This window comes from Peromyscus maniculatus, chromosome 4 (genome assembly GCF_049852395.1).
Source record: "Peromyscus maniculatus bairdii isolate BWxNUB_F1_BW_parent chromosome 4, HU_Pman_BW_mat_3.1, whole genome shotgun sequence".
Classification (NCBI taxonomy): Eukaryota; Metazoa; Chordata; class Mammalia; order Rodentia; family Cricetidae; genus Peromyscus; species Peromyscus maniculatus.
In genome coordinates this window covers 16,999,930-17,021,051 of record NC_134855.1, presented here as the reverse complement: position 1 = coordinate 17,021,051, position 21,122 = coordinate 16,999,930, and the positions used below count along the sequence as shown (strand labels likewise).

At 38.5% G+C, this 21,122-nt stretch overlaps 1 protein-coding gene across 7 annotated transcripts in view; it reads right to left on the bottom strand.

Annotated features, from left to right (window-relative positions):
• Positions 1-21,122, bottom strand: part of Hnmt (histamine N-methyltransferase) — a 60,331-nt gene that overhangs the window by 19,074 nt on the left and 20,135 nt on the right. For 2 of the 7 annotated variants that reach the window (XM_076569335.1, XM_076569334.1), the window contains 3 exons: positions 11,778-11,948; positions 8,541-8,687; positions 5,115-5,167 (listed from right to left, as the gene is read on the bottom strand). In XM_076569335.1, the coding sequence (XP_076425450.1) occupies positions 5,115-5,167; positions 8,541-8,677 (190 nt within the window). In that variant the 5' untranslated portion in view covers positions 8,678-8,687; positions 11,778-11,948. Of the gene's footprint in view, positions 1-5,114; positions 5,168-8,540; positions 8,688-8,852; positions 9,071-9,113; positions 9,222-11,777; positions 11,949-21,122 lie in introns of those variants that run through there. The other 5 variants (XM_015999581.3, XM_042275206.2, XM_015999579.3 and 2 more) reach the window with 5 other exon arrangements.

Below are 21,122 nucleotides of genomic sequence, written 5' to 3'. Positions count from 1 at the left end.
ACTCTGTGAAGGTTCCATGGTCTGGGTTTTGCCCATGATTTGTCTTCTTTGTGATTTCTTTTCTGTCTTAATCATAAAATATTTGTTTCACACATTTCTCCATCACTAGAACAGACAATTTGTAGAGAATAGTGCTAGGGATATGTGAAATTACTTAAAGACTACCTAAAGTTTTCCATCCATTTCCTTTCCTTTGAACTGTACAGAACCCTAATAATTGCTTGGATTATGAATAAAAGTGTCATAAGATTTTTTCAAATCTTACATTTTTTTCATAAGGTATAAAAGGTCTATTGTCATAAACAGCAGTTTCTAAAACGAAAAGAGTACATAGGCATACTTGCTGCAGGCCGCAGGAATATATCATAAGAACTCAGCTGGTTATGGCAAAGTCACTACCTGGAGGGATCAGGGAATTCCTCCAGAGGAAGCCAAATCCCAAGGAGTTTTTGGTGTTACTTGGCTTGTTATATATCAGCTGTATTCTGTTATGAAAATCGTGTGTGCCTTCATAGTTTTCCCAATTGATTTTTCCCTAAGAAGGGCTAACAATGTGGACTGATCACTCTCTAGACATACACATTCCAGGCATTTGGAGAACAGCCTCAGGAAAGGCTTTCTCTGGAATCAGATATCTCCCCTAGCCACTTTCAAGGACTAAAGGAGACATCACCCAGGTGGTCACCCAATTTCCGAGGACTAACAGTGATAATAACCCCCAGGCGAGTCTCCTGACTTAAGGTAAATTCCACAAGGGGACACCGCCTAGGTCAGGTAGACATTAAGTAACAGCTTTATATAATTTAGCTCAGACCCCTCCTTTCTTACAGCCTTACTAATTTTATAGACCTCTAACTCCTTACCTAACCACTTCTAGGAATATTTAGATAACATTCTGCACTAACAACTATGCTCAGCCAGAACTCCCAGTTCAAGCCTCCCTGTAATTATCATTATTGGTAGCATTCGGCCAGGTCCATCACCGGTTGGAGGAAAGTACCTTATCAGAGATACCTCTGTACTCTCTAAGAACAGACTTAAGCATCCAGGCTACCTGTTTGAGAAGGCCTGGCAGATGTGCCTATTAGCTTAACTTCCTCCTTTCCCAAATTTTACCTCCAGTTCCAGATCTCCCTTTAACTATCACCAAAGGCATCTACCTGTACACAGATTGCCTAGAGACTGAGCACACTTTCCCCCACCCTGCAGAAAAACGGCAGACAGCTTGGACAGATAGGAGCCACAGGAAAAAAGAAAACAGTTTTATTTTTTCCTATTGACCTAGCAACTTATAGATTTTTAACATCTTTTACCAAACACATTTAAGATTATAGTTGTGCACATAAGATCCCTCTTCTTAGATATTACCAGTATTTAGCCTTTAGTTAATTCATTAGTCACTTCCCCTTTGGGTTGCAAATGGTAATTAACAACTAGTGCCCCTCTTTATAATTCTTATCAACCCTCCATTTGATCCTGATAACGGACAATCACTGCCTGAGGAAGTTCAGGCTGAGTGTCCTGGATGGAGGGGACAATTGTGATTTTGGAGAGATATATAACTGTAAAGCAAGGGACGAGAAAAGGATTAAAGCGAACGGACCAAAGAACTCTGCGTGCGTAGATTGATTTGCCGACCTTAAAGAATAGAGTCTCAACTGGTTGATAGATTCTTCCGAGGACCCTGGAAAGCAGACTATTAGGGGCTGGACCCCAATAGTCCCCGATACATACTCTCCTGCTCATATTTCTGAAAATAAAAACTAACCAAAGAACATGAGCGGTGGTATAAAGCAGCGTTGCTAAAATACCTTCCCGGGGGAGATGAATCTAAGGTCTATCCCCTCTCCATGGAGATAGTAAGCTTCCTTACAGAGCACAGGTGAGGGATTACCTACAGGGACATGGGTATTCCCTCCCCACTGGCCACCACCTGGAAAGCTTCAGCCAGTCAGAATGAGAGCTTTCCCATAGCCACCCAGATGGAGTCCCTTCTCTATTCTTCCCCTTGGCATATATACAAATACATAGATTATACATGTGAATATGTAAAATATATACACATTCAAATCCCTCCTCCAGGCCATGTACAGTTGCCAGTTTGTAAGAAGCAGCTGGATACTTGGGGGCAGGTATAAACTGTTAACAAGCCCAGCTAAGATGACCTTTTGCAAGGGGGCAGAGCTGAATGCTCCCAGGTGGCAGTTACTGAGCTCTGACGACAATCACCCATGATCAGTAGCAATTTCACTTAATGAGTTTTTAGTTTGTTTGCTTTGGGTATGTGTTGCTCAATTGTACTAGGAGAAATGGTATCACTGCTTTGAATGGAAAGAACATTTTCACCAGAGGGATGCAGGAAATGAGCTGAAGTTGCCTATGCGTCTGAGAATAGAACATGTAGACAGTGAAACCAGAGTCCGGTGAGCTACGACTGTGGTAAGATTCTGCGAAGCGTACCTTGGGAACTGAGCACAAAGTACAGAACAAGCCCAATGGCTGTACTTGCAAGAGATTAGTGCAGAGACTGATTCAGAAGTACAATCAAGTTCAAGGATGATATAAACTTCTTAACTGGAGATGGTAAAAGACGGTGCTTGTCTTTAGGTTGTCAGATCAGCATCAGTAGCTGCACTATGAAGATTCAAACGACATAAAATATGAAATACCATTCACTCATAACAAGGATACCTTTGTCCAAGCAACTATTAAATGTACTGCTTATTTATTTCATTTGGATAATGAAAGCTAAGTATAAAATTTGAATTTTTCTTCAAGTTCTCATGTTTCTGATCAGTTTCTTAGGAAGAATGACCCTAAGGAGATCTCATATTCTCTCCAAGATGGAGCCTGGTATCAATACAATGTTCAGCCTCTGACAAAAGGACTCAAAGTATTCTTCCCTTTATTTTGATGAATCCTATTAGCACCTAGGTTGATGTAAAGAATCAGTGTGCAGGCTGAACATTCTTTATAAAATAGCTCATAAAATGTGAATACATAGCTGGGCATAGTAGTGCATGCCTTTAACCCTAGCACTCACTTGGGAGGCAGAGGCAGACAGATCTGAGTTTCAGGCTAGCCCGGTCTACAGAACGAATTCCAGGACAGCCAGGGATATAGAGAGAAACCCTGTCTCAAGAAAAAAAAATCAAAAACAAAACAAATAACAACAAAAAAAGAAAGTATGTGAATACATTTGTATTAGTTCAAATAACTTTATATTAAAAGACAATTAACTAAATAATGATAGAGATTATTTTTAATTATTGTTGCTCGTAGGGCTTTTCACACTCTCTGAGCACACGTGACACTATGAAGTTAGAGTCCTGCTGCTTGGAGGCTATCTGAAACTCGTATGCAAACACACTGGAAATTATTCTCTTCTTTAAGTGCATTAACAGGACATCCTTCGGGTAATTCATCACTATTTCAATCCTTGTGCTTTTAGTATCAGTAAGTAACAACACAGTATCATAGCTTAAACATTGGCTACAGCATGATTAACAACAGTAACCTTCTTGATTTGTCTTTGCTGGGCTCTCTGCCTGTGTGGTTAAAGATAACAGAGCAAATGGATTTTTAGGATTAGTCCTAATTACATTATAACACACTGTATTTTATGAAAACTGAACAAATAATGTCCCCATAAACTAGCTGTTCTTTTCACTGAAGGGCTCTTGATTCCCTTTGTGTTCATATGGGCCACAATCCATCTCATTCATATGGCACTGTACACTTGCATTTTACAGGCTCAAGGACTAAGTAACAAGTGGCAGTGTAGTTCCCAATTAGTAGGCTGTGATCAGAACTATGTCAGCATGTTTTATATTAACATATTATGTCAAAGATAACTAATACCTTAAAATGAAACAAATACTAACCCTTGAAAAGAAACTTGTTTTAGCTTTTCGGAGAGACACAGCCTTTGCCTTACAGGATGAATAGCCTATGCTCAGCACTTTATAAACGCTTTCTTATTACAATCCTGTAGCTAAGAATCAGTGTTTCCATTTTACTGATTAGAAAACTCTCAGCTTATGTATCAAAGTTACACAGTGCGTTAGGGGTATTTACAAATGATACATACATCAATCTGCTTTTCCAGAGTTAGTATTTTTCTTCTAGAATAAAAACTCTTAAGAAAAAGAAGACCAAGTGATGCTAATAAAACTAGATAAGAAAGTGTTTTGAATGATTAAAAAAATACTCTTAGAATTAATTCAGAAGGGAGTAGTGAGGCCAATTCATTTTAGAGATGAGGATACAATAATGTAAACCAACTAGATATTAAGTATATTTTTGCCCATATTGAGATGTTTTTATTTTATTTTATTTTTTTTTTTTATTTATTATTTTTTTTTTTTGGTTTTTCGAGACAGGGTTTCTCTGTATAGCTTTGCTCCTTTCCTGGAACTCACTTGGTAGCCCAGGCTGGCCTCGAACTCACAGAGATCCGCCTGGCTCTGCCTCCCGAGTGCTGGGATTAAAGGCGTGCGCCACCACCGCCCGGCAAAGGTTCATTTATTTATTATGTATACAGCATGTATGACTGCAGGCCAGAAGAGGGCACCAGATCTCATTACAGATGGTTGTGAGCCACCATGTGGATGCTGGGAATTGAACTCAGGACCTCTGGAAGAGCAGTCAGTGCTCTTAACCTCTGAGCCACCTCTCCAGCCCCCGAGATGTTTTTAATGAAGAGCTGTGCATCAATTTCCATTCTGGTGAAATTTTTCAGTCCTCACACGGACCAGTAACAGTAAGCAAAGACTACTCCTTAAAAGGCTCAAGCTTCAAAAACTTCAGAAACTTCCCTTTTCTATAAGTATATAAATAATTTTGGATAAGAAATAATTTTCAAAGTTATCCTGGTTTTCTACTTACAAAAATAATAAGAAAATCTCATCTCTTATCCATCCTACAAATTATAATGAAGGCTAATGTCTAAATCTATTGAAGGCAATTAATTTGAGTTGAATGATGCTGCTAGCATTTATAAGTTGATCTTTGATGAAAGCAAAAGAAAGTGGCTTTCTAGAACATGAACAATGTGGCTATCAAATACCACGATGCCTATAACAGAATATAAATTTTACATGTATTAGTCATACCTGCTCCTCCACCTATGCTCAGAATCTTAATTTCTGCTTTGGTTTTTCCAATCCTGAAAAGCAAGCAAACAAACAAAATTACAGAATTTAAGAAAAACATGAAAGGTGCTCTGCCAGGTCTTCCTATCAAGTCCATTGGAAAGCAAAGACTAATCAATGAATAGACAAGAAGCCGACATGAAAGTGTCACATCTGTGGCTCTTTATTTCTATTGCTCTACTAGAGTACCTGAAAACACAGGCTCCGTTCCTTTCTTGAACTTGGAGACAGAACCACCACTCCGAACATCTCACATGTTCTTTGGAGACTAGAACACAAGGCCACATAGTTCTGTGGACCTTTTACACTGACAATATAAACCTGGGCCTGGGAAAGGACTTGGTGGTCCATGCTACCTCTATATGTCTCTTTCCTCTTCCTTCTTCCAGTTTTCCTTTCAATAGAAAATATGTGTCATGTGTTTATTGTATGCCTATCCTAGGGATTAATTTTAAAAAGGATAAAGACAGTGCTTTCAACTTAAAAATCAGAGTGCATTCTCCCCATTGCAAGGGGAGGAAATTCTCAGGACTTCTTTCAGATGTAGATTTAAGGGTCAGGAAAAAGTCTGAGTACACAATGGCTGCTCTGGATGACAGAGCAAAGAGAGGGTTCTAAAGACAGGCCGCAAAACAGACTGACAAAAGTTTTCATTTAATTTATCAAGGTTCTTTAAAGAAACTTTAATTCAGCAGATATTTGAAAGTGAAGAATCTAAGAAGAAACATCAGGATCAATGATGGATTCCTGAGTTATCATAGTAAGTTCAATACTTTAAAACTGTCAAAATTGAGTAAACAAAGCCAAACAGAAAACAAAAAATGCATCTCAAGAATGTAGAAATAGAAAAAAACATGTTATTCAAAACTACAGAAAGAAATTATGAGAAACTAAAGATTTTGTTATGGACAAAAAATTTAGGTTAAAAATAGTTGCCTTTGGAGCATGGAATTCACAAAGTATTTGGGACAAAGGACCACTGTTGGCTGTTTTTGTCTGCTTTTTAAAATCATTTGGATTTTTAAATGACAAATGCATTTTATTAAAAAAAATATTACATTAACTATGCAAGTGCCATACCCGACCTCCCAAATTCTTCCCTTTAGAGACACAGGGGGTTTGGAAGCATTTTGTAGCTACAACTTTTAAACTACTTCAAGCAAAGATGTTTAGAGCTCCTGTAGCTAAATCTAATTTCATGGGGGAACACATTCTTTTTTCTTCTCTCTGTCTTCCTTCCTTTCTTTTTCTTTTTTCTTTGTTTTCTTTTTTGAACAGAGTCTCACATTGTAACCCATCCTGGCCTGGAACTCATGGGAATCTTGCCTTTGCCTCCTAAATGCTGGGATTACAGCATGGGCCCCCATGTCTAGCAAAATTGCTTCCTTATTCATAACTTTATATATTACTATTGTAACATGAATTTAGTTACAACCAAAATTTCACGAGTCTTTCACATATTCTACCATCAACATTTCGTCTAGACTGGACACACTCAGCAGACAGGAGGGTCACTATTGTGTTAAAACCATCCTTCATCAGACTAAGCTGTGAGGCTGAGGAAAATCAAGGATCTGGTTAAGCTAAGGGATGAATGTGTATCATCCAAACTGAAAAAGTACTGAAGAAGGAGCCCATGAGTAGAAAGGTCCAAAGAAATAAATTATAATTTCAGATAAAAGCTTTAATATTTTCATATTTTTTAGTTTGAAAAGTCATACATGTACGTAATAGGTTTTGGTCAAGTTCACCCAGTGTTCCCTCTGAAGGGACTCTAGCCCACTCCAGCATGGTGCTCTGCCAGGCCTTGCTGCCCTCCTTCCCCAGTTCTCTCTGCCTTGCTAAAAACTGCCAGATTACATTCCTGTAGCTAGCCACCAAGGTCTATTCCTTTGCTTGGCCACTTCCTCCTCCTGAGGCTGACTACCAAGGTCCAGCTATTGAAGTATTAAAGTCCAGCAATCAAAAGCCCTCTTTGGTTCACCTAATTAACATGCCCAATCAAAACATACCACCGCATCCTAGTCCATTCTAACACAGACCTCCCCTTTTTCTCCCCTTAAAAATTATACCTGCAAGGTCATTTGCTGCTGTTTCTCTGCCTGAGTCAGAAAGCAGCCACTGTAACTTTTCTTCCCAGCTTAATAAAGGATCTCTCTGAGAAAACAGGTGTTTAGGTGTGCTTTGTGCTTAATCCAGGGTCTCAGAGGGTGATCTCCTTCACCTTCCCCTCCAATAGATCTGCTCCTGCCACCATGTGTCCCTCCCAACTTCTTGTGCTGTTGATTGTAAATCCTAAATCCACTTACACTTAGTGGAACCCATGTATGCACAGGGTGGGGGGTAGAGCCCATGATTTCGTTTTTATACCCTTTGTCCTATTCCACGTCAATTCATTAACCTTGTTAAGACAGAAAACACAAGGCTGGGGAAATGACTCAGTTGGAAAAGTGCTTGACAAGAGAAGGAAGAGGAGAAGAAGAAGCACACGATTCTGCATTTGTCCAACAAGTCTGCTCTGGGTAGGCAGAGGAACCACCACAGGAAACTAACTCCACAGAGAAATTCAGAATGCAAAAGATAAAATACCAGATTGCTTTGTTGTTTGTAAATTAGGTCCACAGTCAGTCATTTCTTACTAGTTTTCCATAGTTACTTCTTGAAACTGAAGGAGTCGAAACAATTTATCCCCAGATAGGTGACTTGATTATCTTTAGCCTGCAGAATCTGTTACCTCAATAATGCTTATCAGCTTTGGGGCAAATTGAACACATTAATCAAAAATAAATGATAAATAAGGGAGTCTGTGAGAAGGACAGAAACCAGTTTCACTGATAATGGTAAAATGATCCTTTTTTTCAGGATCATATTGATAATATTAAATTGAAAGGAAAAGACAGCTTTTGGGAGAATAATTATAACAACAGATAAAGGAAATGAATTTAAATCAATATTATTAGAATTGAGAAGCACTAATTCTATGCCCTGGAGTAAAGAGTATTCTGCAATTTACTTATATTTGATTCTAAGGAATGAATACCAGAATCCATTTGGGATTTTTTTTTTTTAAACATAAAATTTGAAAGGAGGCTAGAAAAAAATCTTGTCTTTTCCCAAATAGGGTTGGGCTTGTGCCTTTAAAGCCTTCAAATGGTTAACACTTACCCTGCACTGCCAGCTATGCGGCACAAATCTGTCTTGGTATTTAAAGCAAACACAGCTGCATAAGCCAGGCCGGCCGGTCTAGGCAAGGCCGGGCAGGCAGCTGTGATCGGCTCTGACTCTAATCCCAGGGTTTCCTCCACCTCTGCCTACCCCTTGGGCTGGGTTCCACCTGTCTGTCTTTGCCCACAGGTTAGACCATTGGCAGAAACGCCTTTTTGTTACCTTGCTATTATGCCTGGCAGCTTCTTGTCCATGAATTCCTGCATGCACTGGTGTTCCGTGGAATTATTTAGAAACCTCCGGAAAGATTCAACGTATCTGCTGTGGTCAGAAAACAAGCTCCTCATGCAAGATGCCATATTGGGTTCCCTAATAAAGGCAGAGAGGGGAGCTACGTTTAACTTCCTCTCTCCCTAGTTCCTTCTTTTCCCTCTTTCCCTCCCCTCCCCCACCAGTTTCTATAACGCAGCGGTCCCTCAAACCCCGCCGAATAAGGGGGAAAAAAATACATGAATAAGAAATAAACCCCAGCACCTAAACCTGCTTTGCATTTGACATGCACCCAAAACTAGCGAGCAGAGCTCAGTGAGGTAGAAGACTTTCCGTGGGTGCTTTACCCCCTGCACAGCTGTTTTTGGGAGAGAGAGGCTGTAAAGCAGCCCGCAGTCCAGCGAAGCTGTAAAAGCATTCCAATCACTTCCTGTTTTTTCAGCAGCTGTCACAAGTAAGTTCCAAATAGGAAAAAGAGCTGGTTTATTCTGTTTGTTTGTTTTTAAGGCAAAACACTAGACTGACCAGGATTGCAACAAGACCACACAGCACTTTCAGAAACCTGCAGGTGCTAAAATCTAGGACAACCAACAGCTGGCCCTGTGTTTGTTGTCCAGAAGTTCACTGGCTTCCTGTGTCTTAACTTTTGACTCTCAAGCTCAGCTGCCGATTTGTAGGAATCAAATCTGTAATTTTTTTTTTAAGCCAAGGAGGAGCAAGAGAGCTTTAAGCTAAATTTAAAGTAGCACGAAGCTTTCCACATTCCCATAAAAGGATTAGCACACATACTCCTAATTTCTGAGCCTCTTGAAGCTGAAATTTTCACCCACGGTTATTTAGCGCTCACCTTAAGTCCCACTTTGATCTCTACGTGGTTGTTAGCTAGTAAAGACAAGTACAGAGGCATACTTGCTCTCCCAAACAAGTTACACATAGGCTTCTGTTTCCTTAAATGATTTAAAATGTGCTTATGCATTTACACTAGCATTAACAATGTTCATTCCTTCCACTAGTGAGGTGTTCTGTACGTGTTCTCCGTCTCTTTCAGTATCACCTAGATCCAAGTGTTACTAACAGCAGACATAATTCCACTGAGTTCTTAAAGTCGGAAATTGTGTAACTCTTTCAAAACTTACTTTAAGGATTACTTTTTGCTATGCCTCCAGGAGCTTCCTCCCAGGACTGATGACATGTCCGAGATTCTAAGGGCTTGAGTACTTCGCTCAAAGCATGGCAGCGAAATGGGGAAGAGCTGGGAGGGACTATGTTAAGGGTGTTAAGTCATAGCACCCGTGCTCTCCTGAAAGTCTTTATAGTCAATCCAAACCTATCACCTTGGACTTCCTAGATAGCACTCCATTAAACTAAACTAAACGAACTTCAAATAATCTCAAAAAAGAAATGAAAAAAAATGCTAAATTCAATCTCTCTGTGTCTCTGTCTCTCTGTCTCTCTCTGTCTCTGTCTCTGTCTCTCTCTGTCTCTCTCTGTCTCTCTCTCTCTCTCTCTCTCTCTCTCTCTCTCTCGCACACACACACACACACACACACACACACACACACACACACACACAAAACATAAGGTGAAATACTTTCACACCTAAAACTCATGGAGAACTTCTACTCCTTAGAAATTGAATTGCTAGTTTTAAACATTGTCAGGATTCTTAATCCAAATCATTAATTTGATCCCCAAATTATTCGTTCACTCCCACTGACAATGCAGGAAACTGCTTGTTCAGGGCCTCTTTAATGCACAGAAAATATCATGCTTGTCTAGGACTGTGCTAATTTGTTGCATGGTAATTGTGAATATTAATTTTCATTCCATTTCATTGATGGTAAGTGAGAATAAATAATGTTCATTCTGTTAGCTATTTGTACTTCCCACTCTGTGGTGTTTCTAGTCACTCCCTTCACTCTTTTTCAATTGGATCCTGATGCTTTTCTTTATGTGTATGTGCTCTTTATAAATTAAATATGTTAATTTTAACAAGCATTTTTCTTAATATAACATTTACCTTAAAAAAAACCAGTCATTAAAAAATTTGAAATCAATACTTAGGACAATATCACTCATTCCATAAGTATATTTTTATATAATATGTTCCTTGATTCTCCTTGGTTGGAAAGACTCTGTGTTCCTTTAAAAATAAAATGGCACTTGTGCTGAGCAGTAATCCCAGGATTCAGGAGGCACAGGTGAACCTCTGTGAGTTTGAGGCCAGCCTGGTCTACAGCATGAGTTTTAGAACAGACAGAGCTACACAGAGAAACCCTGTCTCAGAAAACCACACACAAAAAAAGGCACTTATAAATAAGTACAGTATGACAAAGGCTGTCTATTCATGGACACTATCGCTGGGACTAGAGTATTATTTCACAATGTTCTGCTTACTGCAAGATCTTCAAGATTTCATTAAATACTCTACAGAATATAGATTATGCTATCAAATAATTTATAAAGTAATATTTTAAGATACTTATTTGGATATTCAAAATATATATTAGCATATCAAAATTTTATATAACCATTTTCACATACTCTCTTGAAATATTTACTTTACATCTCTGGCATTTTTCTGATGAGTTTTGCATACAAAATTCTCTTTTAAAAGAGGAAATCTTGTTGCTTTCAGCATGACTTGCATTTTATTAAGTACTGGTTTCAGCAATCACAACTTCCTTTTAACACTTTATATAAAAATTTTCCCAATCTATAAGTCATCTGGAATTTTCCTGGGGATTGAAACATCAAGCTGTCTGGTTGGAATGGCCAACTCTGGAGAATCCTCTTTTCCCTCCCTTTGGAATATTAAACCATACACTACAACATCTATCACTGCAGTAGCTTTTCAATGGTAATAAAATCATTATTGCCTTTAAAAGTCTTTTCAGCACATGAGGATATAATTCTAAGAATTTTCAAATGAAGTTAAGATTCTTATTTATTGTCTAACCAAACTGGGGTTTTCATTCCATGAGCTACCATTTATTAAGTTCATATCATATCAAAGTATGTTATATTCATTATTTCATTTAATATCCTAACCTCCTGAGTATGGAGTTATTGATATTAGTAGGCAGGATTCAGATCGCCTAAGTTATAAAATATCACGACACTTAAGAGAATAAGTCAATGTTTGATACAAGGGTTATGATTTTTCTTAGATTACTCCATTCTACTTACCAATCTGCACCATTTCAATATGAAGATTATATTATTATTTTCCTTAAAGAGCATTAAGTAATGGAGCAGTCCTGTATTCCTCCTATGTTTATTCCTGGGATACCATCTCTGCTACACATAAAAAAATAAAAAGAAACACAAAACAAATCCTTCTTCCAATGTATGCTATGCCTAAAAAGCAAGCAAATGAAAGTCAGAAAAAAAGCAAGAGGAAAATCTAGAACATCCATTTGTTGTAAACAACGTTCTTCTCTTTATCTACATTAACTCTGACTTTTAATATGAGGAACAGTGTTCTTACTCCTATGGCTTCTTATCCTTAATTATATATCCAATTTCTAAATAATTCCAACACTATTAAATTATTTTTAATGAAATAGTTCAAAAAATCTTATTTTTTATTTTTAATTGAAAATAGATTCTTCTCTCATACAATACATCCTGACCAGTTTCCCCTCCCTCTCTACTCCTCCCAGCTCACACCAACCTCCCCTCTCCCCCAGACCCACCCTCTCTGTCTCCCATTAGAAAAGAGCAGTCCTTCAAGAGACAACAACCAAAGATGGCAAAACAAAATACAATAAGACAAGGCAAAAGCCCTCTCAATAAAGCTGGACAAGGCAACACAACAGGAGGAAAAAAGTCCCAAGAGTAGGCAAAAGAGCCAGAGATCCCCTCATTCCCACAGTTAGGAGTCCCACAAAAACATCAAGCTAACAGCCACAGCACATATACAGAAAATCTGATGCAGACCCATGCAGTCCCCCACTTACCATTGTAATCTCTGTGAGTTCTGTGAACTGCCATATACACCCTTCTTAGTTTACTCAGTGGGCAATATTCTCCAGGTGCCTTCTATCCCCTCTGACTCTTAAAATTTTTCTTCCCCCTCTTCCACAGGATTCTGAAAGCTCTGAGAGGAGGGATGCAATGGAGACCTCCAACTTATACTTTCTCTTCTCCTAATGTCTGGGTGTGGGTCCCTGTATCTGCTCCCATCTGCTGCCAGAGTAAGTCTCTCTGACAACTACTGAATAAGGCACTGATCTATGGATCTACAAGTAGAGCAGAATGTCATTAGGAATCATTTCATAGATTCCCCTCTCCCCACTGCCAGTTATGTTTAGGTCTACACTAGGTCTCTGAGGAATCAAATCCCCAGTACCTGGCCATCTAGGCAGTGTAGAGCATGGGCTCCCTCTCATGGCATGAGACTCAAATTAAACCAGTCATTGGTCGGCCACTCCCACAGGTTCTGCCCTATCATTGCCCTAGCACATCTTGCAGGCAGCATAGAGTGTTGGTCGAAAGTTTGGTGACAGTGTTGGTGTCCACATTTCTCTTTTGGTAGCCTACAAAGGATTTTCCCATGGCAAAGAGACTAGAAAGAACACAGGGGTGAAGGCTCCATTCAAGCACAAGCTCTGTCTCTCCATGTTCAGTGATCTGTGTGGATCCCTCAGCAACGGGACTTGACTGTCAGTTTGCAGAGTGCAGCCTTCTATCCTGACATCAGCCTGGGTTGTTTGAGGGTCTCCATGGGACCCCCTCATCCTACAACTCAACTGAATGCAACTGGAAGCCATGCCTGACTGTAAGAGATGGCTAATTGAAATTCCATATTCCCCAATTACTAAAAGTCCTCACTAAGATCACCCTCATAGATTCCAGGAAGTTTCCACTGCACTAGGTTTCCACACACACCCCCAAACACCTCTCAAATCCAGGCATCTTTCTCTGCATTCTCTCACTTTGTCCAATCTGTCCCCTACCTGATCTTTCCTGTCACCCCATCCCAGTCTACCCAAAAAAACTATTCTATTTCCCCTTCCCAGGGAGATCCATACATCACCGCTCAACACCTGCTCTTTACTTAGTCTCTCTGGGTCCAGGAATTGTAGCTTGGTTATTATTTACTTAACAGTTAATATCTACTTATAAGTAAATACATACCATATTTGTCTTTCTGGGTCTGAGTTACCTCACTCAAGATGATTTTTTTTCCTAGTTCCATTCATTTGCCCACAAATTTCATGATGTCATTGTTTTTTAACAACTGAGTAATACTCCATAGTGTAAATGTACCACATTTTGTTTAACCCCTTTTCAGTTGAGGAACATCTAGGTTATTTCCAATTTCTAGCTATTATGAATAAAGCTGCTATGAACATAATTGAGCAAGTGTCCTTGTGGTAGGATGGAGCATCCTTTGGGTATATGCACGCAAGACCGGCATAGGTGGATCTTTAGGTAGATTGACTCCCAACTTTCTGAGGACTTGCCATATTGATTTCCATAGTGCCTATTACAAGTTTGTACTCCCAACAGCAATGGAGGAGGAGTGTTTCCCTTGCTCCACATCCTCGTCAGCGTAAGCTGTCACTTGTGTTTTTTATCTTAGCCATTCTAACAGGAATAAGATGGAACCTCAAAGAGGTTTTGATTTGCATTTCCCTGATGGCTAAGGATGTTAAACACTTAGTGTTTTTTTTTGCCATCTGAGATTTCTCCATTGAGAATTTTCTGTTTAGACATGTACCCCATTTTAATTAGATTATTTGTTTTTTGATAACTACTTTCTTGAGTTCTTCATATATTTTGGATATTAGTTCTTTATTGAATGTGGAGTTGGTTAAAAAAAAAAAACTTTTCCCATTCTGTGGCTGCTGCTTTGTCTTATTGATGGCATCCTCTGATTTACAGAAGTTTTTCAGTTTCTTGAGATCCCATTTATTAATTGTCTATCTTAGGGCCTGTGCTATTGGTGTTCTATTTCGAAAGTCATTTCCTGTGCCAATGCATTCAAGGCCTTTTTCCACTTTCTCTTCTATCAGTTTCAGTGTGTCTGGTATTATATAAAGGTCTTTGATTTATTTGGACTTGAGTTTTGTGCAAGATAATAAGTATGGGTCTATTTGCATTCGCTACATACAGCCATCCAATTTGATTGGCACCATTTGTTGAAGATACTCTTTTTTTAAGTATGTATTTCTAGCTTCTTTATCAAATTCAAGTGTCCATAAGTGTGCGGATTTGTGTCTGGGTCTTAAATTCAATTCCATTGCTCAACAGGTCAGTTTCTATGCCAATACCATAAGATTTTTATTACTACAGCTCTGTAGTATAGCTTGAAATCAGGGATGGTGATACCTCCAGACTATCTTTTATTGTGCAGTATTATACAATAAACTCTCCTGGGTCTTTCATTTTTCCATATGAAGTTTAGAATTGACTTTTCAAGGTCTATAAAGAACTGTGTTGGAATTTTGATAGGATTGCATTGAATCTGTAGATTGTTTTTGATAGGATGGCCATTTTTACTATGTTAATCCGATCAATCCATGAACATGGGCAATCTTTCTGTCTTCTGACATCTTCTTCAGCTTCTTCAAAGACCTGTAGCTTTTATCATACAAGTCTTTGCTTGCTAGGTTAGAGTTACCCTAAGATATTTGAGGCTAATGGGAAAGGTGTTACTTTCCTGATTTCTTTCTCAGTTTGTTTGTCATTTGTATATAGAAGGGCTACTGATTTTCTTGAATTAATCTTTGTATTCAGCTACTTTGCTGAAAGTATTTATCGGCCATAGGAGTATCCCAGTGGAATTCTTGGAGTCAGTTATATATACTATCATATCATCTGCAAGTAAAGATACTATGACTTCTTCCTTTCCAGTGTTTATCACCTTTATTTCCTTCAGTTGTCTTTTTGCTCTAGCTAAGACTTCAAGTACTATGTTGAATAGATGTGGAGAGATTGGACAGCCTTGTCTTAGTCCTAAATTTAATGGGATTTAATTTAATTTAATTTGACATAAGTTATAGGCTTGCTGTATGTTGCCTTTATTATGTTTAGGTATGTCCTTTGTATCTCTAGTCTCTCCAGGACTTTTATCATGAAGGGGTGTTGAATTTTGCAAAAAGCCTTTTCTGCATTTAAAAAGATGATCATGTGTTGTTTTTTCTTTCAGTTTGTTTATATGGTGGATTACATTGATTGATGTTAAACCATCCCTGTATCTCTGGGATAAAGCCTACTTGGTCATGGTGACTGATCTTTTCGATCTGTTCTTGGATTTGGTTTGCAAGAATTTTATTGAGAATTTTTGCATGTATACTCATAAAGGAAATTGGTCTGTAATTCGCTTTCTTTGCTGAATCTTTATGTGGTTTGGGTATCAGGGTACCTATGTCCTCATAAAAGCAATGGATTTTTTTCTGCTTCTATTTTGTGGAATAATTTGAGGGGTATTGGTATTAGGTCTTCTTTCAAAGTCTGGTAGAATTCTGCATTGAAAGCATCTGACTCTGGGCTTTTTTTGATTGGGAGACTTATAATGACTGTTTCTATTTCCTTAGAGGTTATTAGTCCATGTAAATTGTTTATCTAGTCTTAACTTAACTTTGGTAAGTTGTATCTATCAAGAAATTTGTTCATTTCTTTTAGACTTTCTAATTTTGTGGAGTATGGGTTTTTGAAGTATGATCTAATGACTCTAGATTTCCTTGGAGTCTGTTATTTCTCCATTTGGTTTCTTATTTTGTTAATTTGAATATTTTTTTCTGTGTCTTTTTAGTTGGTTTGGATAAGGGCTTGTCTATCTTGTGGGATTTTCTCTAAGAACCAACTCTTTGTTTCATTGATTCTTCTTACTGTTTTCTTTGTTTCTATTTTATCAATTTCTGCCCTCAGATTGATTGTTTTTGCCATCTACTCCTCTTGGGTGAGCTTACTTCTTTTTGTTCTAGAGCTTTCAGGTGTGATGTTTTTAGTATGAGAGTGTTCCATTTTTTTTTTTAAGATTTATTTATTTATTATGTATACAGTGTTCTATCTGCATATACACCTGCAGGTCAGAAGAGGGCACCAAATCTCATTATGGATGGTTGTAAGCCACCACGTGGTTGCTGGGAATTGAACTCATGACCTCTGGAAGAACAGCCAGTGCTCTTAACCTCTAAGCCATCTCTCCAGCCCCCATTTTTTTTTTAATGTAGGCACTTAGTAATATGAACTTTTAACATCATTTTGATTGTATTTTGGGTATGCTATATATCCATTTTCTTTGAATTCTAAAAAATCTTTAATTTCTTTTTTCTGTCTTGACCCATTTTTCATTCAGTAGTGAGTTGTTCAGTTTACATGGGTTTGTAAGGTTTCTGGTTTTGTTGTTGATATCCAGCTTTAATCCATGGTAGTCTGATAGGATGCAAGGAGGTATTCTAATTTTATTGAATCTGTTGAGACTTGTTTTGTGTCCAAGTATGCGTTCAATTTTGGAGAAAGTTCCATGAGGTGCTGATAAGGCATATTCTTTAGTGTTAAGTGAATGTTTTATAAGTATCTGTTAGGTCCATTTGGTTTATAACATATGTTAGCTCCAGTATTTCTCTGTTTAGATTTTTGTCTGGATGACCTGACCATTGATAAGAATAAGCTATTGAAGGTCAATATGTGATTTATGTTGTAATAGTGTTTCTTTGATAGGTGTCCTTGTGTTTGGGGCATAGATGTTAAGCCTTGCAATGTCATCTTTGTGGGGGTTTTTTTAATGAGTATAAAGTCTCCTTCCCTCTATGTTCTAGTAAGTTTTGGGTTGAACCCTATTTTGCTAAATATTAAAACGGCTACATCAGCTTGGTTCTTACATCCATTCACTTGGAATATGTTTTTCCAACCTTTCACCCTAAGGTAATGTCTATCCTTGGTGTTAAGATGTGTTTTTGGATGAAGCAGAAGGATGGATCCTGTTTTCAAATCCATTCTATTAGTCTGTCTTTTTGCTAGGGAATTGAGACCACTGATAATGAGAGATATCAGTTACCAATGACCAATAATTATTGATTCCTGTTCTGGTGGTGGTGGTGGTGGTGGTGGTGGTGGTGGTGGTGGTGGTATGTGTGTGTGTGTTTCCCTTCTTTTGGATTTGCTGGTATGAGATTATTATTTCCTGTGTTTTAATGGGTGTAGTTAACCTCTTAAAAATGTTCCTTTCTAGCACCTCTGTAGAGCTGGATTTATAGATAGATATTGTTTAAATTTGACTTTATCATGGAATATCTTATTTTCTCCATCTACATTGATTGAAAATTTTGCTATATATAATAGTCTAGGCAGGTGTGTGTGGTCTCTTAGAGTCTGTCCAGGCCCTTCTGGCTTTCAGAGTCTTTGTTGAGAAGTCAGGTGTTATTCTAATAGGTCTGCTTTTATATGTTAATTGGTCATTTCTTCTTTCAGCTTTTAATTCTTTCTTTGTTCTGTATGTTTAGTGTTTTCATTACTATGTGGTAGGGGGATTTTCTTGTCTGGTCTTTCTATTTTCTGGGACTTTCTGTTCTCTTTATTGCTTCTATTTCCGTTTTCAGGCTTGAACAGTTTTATTCATTTCCTCCTAATTATTTATTTAATGTTTTCCTGGCTTTCTTTACACTGTTTATTCATTTCCTCTTTAAGAACCTCTATCATCTTCATATAGTTGGTTTTAAGGCCTTTCTCTTGTGATCAACTGTTGGAATGTTCAGGACCTGCTGTGGTAGGATAGCTGGGTTCTAGGGGTGACATACTGCCCTGGCTATTATTATATTCTCACACTGGCATCTAGACATCTGGATTTGGGGTGATTATAGTTCTAGGTGCTAATTTCTGAATTTTAAGATGATATGATGGGTGTGTGTCGCCTGTTTTCCTGGCCTGCTCAGCTGGTGTGTTCATAGGAATATCTACTGGTATTAGAGACTGGGATGCAAGGAGAGGTAAGGGAAGGAAGGGCAGGAGAGGTCAGTCTGTGAGATCCACAGATGTGGGTAGGGGGAAGAAAAGCTACAGGTGGTATTCAGCTGCAGCACTAGAGGTGAGCCTCGGGGATTGGGTCTGGGGGAACAGAGAGACTGGAGCGGGTCCATGGACGGCCTACTTTGTTTTTCTATTTTCTTGATCAGAATAAAAGAACAATGCATTGATTAATTGATTGATTCACTTATTATTGTTTTAATTCTTCCTAATGAAAATGTGATTTTTGTATTGAGTTTAATTTAGACAACATCAGGCTTATGCTAGGTGAAAATGGAAGGAGGTATTTAGATTAAGAGTTTTGGCAAGTTTGTACTGAGGTTATTTTTCCATTCTTCTACTGCTCATAGTCATTTTCCTGTGATATCCATCTTCTGGGATGACCTTTTATGGAAAACGACATGTGAGCAGGGGAGGGTCAGAGTGGAACAGCAACCTTCTTTCCTATCCTTTACTCCAACTTGTAAAGGTAAATACTTAGTGTTGCTGGAGGGCTTCTCTCCAGGTTCCATTAAGCCCCGCAGTCCCACAATCCACTTATAAAATAATCACTCAGACGCTTATTTCACTTATAAACTGTATGGCCGTGGCAGGCTTCTTGCTAACTGTTCTTTTATCTTAAATTAACCCATTTTTATAAATCTATACCTTGCCACATGGCTGGTGGCTTACCGGCGTCTTTACATGCTGCTTGTTCTGGCGATGGCTGCAGTGTCTCCCCCCTCAGCCTTCCGCTTTCCAGAATTCTCCTCTCTCCTTGTCCCACCTACTTCCTGCCTGGCAACCTACTTCCTGCCTGGTCACTGGCCATCAGTGTTTTATTTATATAGAGCAATATCACAAGGAAAGCAACCACTGTTCTCTGCCAAGACAGGGTAAGATGGTCTTTCAGAATTCCTGCTTCTGAAAATGGTCTGTCAGATACTCTAGGCCTGTAGCCACTTTGAATGCACCAACAATGCTGAGAAACATTAGGTGACTGTCCAGGCTGCCAGCTGTCTTGGTCTACTCTTGCAAGATTCCCAAAAGTTGCTTGCATCCATCTACCATTTCTCGGGTACCATTATATCCTTCTGAGGTCTTTGATGTGGTTGAAGACTAGATAGTTGTAATTTCCTCAGTTATGATAAAAGATAAGTTAGATATAAAACCTTAAACTCACAAATATAAGATAGATAGGACATCTTTAATATTGTAACTATAATTCTTGCTCGATAATTGTTTTGTTATATGTAATTTTACCATGTTAAAGTTAAAACCTTCCTTTTAAAAAAAAAGAAGAAAAGGGGAAGTGCTGTGGATATCATTCTATATAAATAAAATACTGATGGCCAGTGACCAGACAGGAAGTATAGGCAGGACAAAGAGAGAGGAGAATTGGGGAAACAGAAAGAAGGGGGAGAGACACTGCAGCCACCGCCAGGACAAGCAACATGTAAAAACTCTGGTAAACCACCAGCCACGTGGCAAGGTATAGATTTATAAAAATGGGTTAATTTAAGATAAAAGAACAGTTGGCAAGAAGCCTGCCATGGCCATACAGTTTATAAGTGAAATAAGCGTCTGAGTGATTATTTTATAAGTGGATTGTGGGACTGCGGGGCTTGGGGAACCTGGAGAGAAGCCCTCCAGCAACAACTTAGGCATAGCCCCGACTTTTTGGCCAGTTGTAAACACTGGCTTTATTACCAAACTCTGTATGTATAGCATCATAGACAACTTTCTTCATGGCTCTTATACTGGGAGCCAGAGATTGGATCTATGTCCTGGGAGGTGATTGGATTTGCCCACATTGAATAATGTCAACTCACCCACTTTAGGCAAAACTTTTCTTTAAAAAAAATTCAATGTGTTATAGCTGGAACCAAGAATTAGTTCATTGTTTAGATGAAATGTTCCTCATTTTCAAGGATTAAATGCATTAGTAATTAACTCTGAGTCACCAATAATGAGCCTATTTTTTATATATAAAACCCAAGACCACCAACCCAAAGAATGATACTGCCCATGGTGGGCTGACCCCTTTCTTATCACTCATTAATCAAGAGAATGTGCCACAGGCTTATACACAGTCTGGTCTAACAGCATTTTCTCATCTGAGGTTCCTCCTCTAGGTGGCTCTAGTTTTTGTCAAGTTGACAAACTAATCAGCACAATCAACCATACGTTAACTTGGCACACACATCACTACTAAACCATTTCTTTCTCATTCATCTCTAAGAGATCATGTTACTATCACAATATAAAACAGAGTATGACTTTAAAGGTCCCAGTCCTTTAAAATTTCACACAGTTTGAAAAGCTCAATCTCTTTAAAATATCCAATATCTCTTTAGGAGTCTACAATCTCACAACTGTGAGACTAAAAACAAGCAAAATACTTCTTCCAAGAGGAAAAAAAAGGACACAATGACAAATACAAAGCCAAACCAACATCCAGAAATATTAATTGAATGCATTAGCTCAGCACCAGCATCTGGAGCTCACGGTCCTCTGGACATCAAGAGCTGTCTGAGCAGCCACCCTTCTCTGACTCAGCCATCTGAAACATACAGA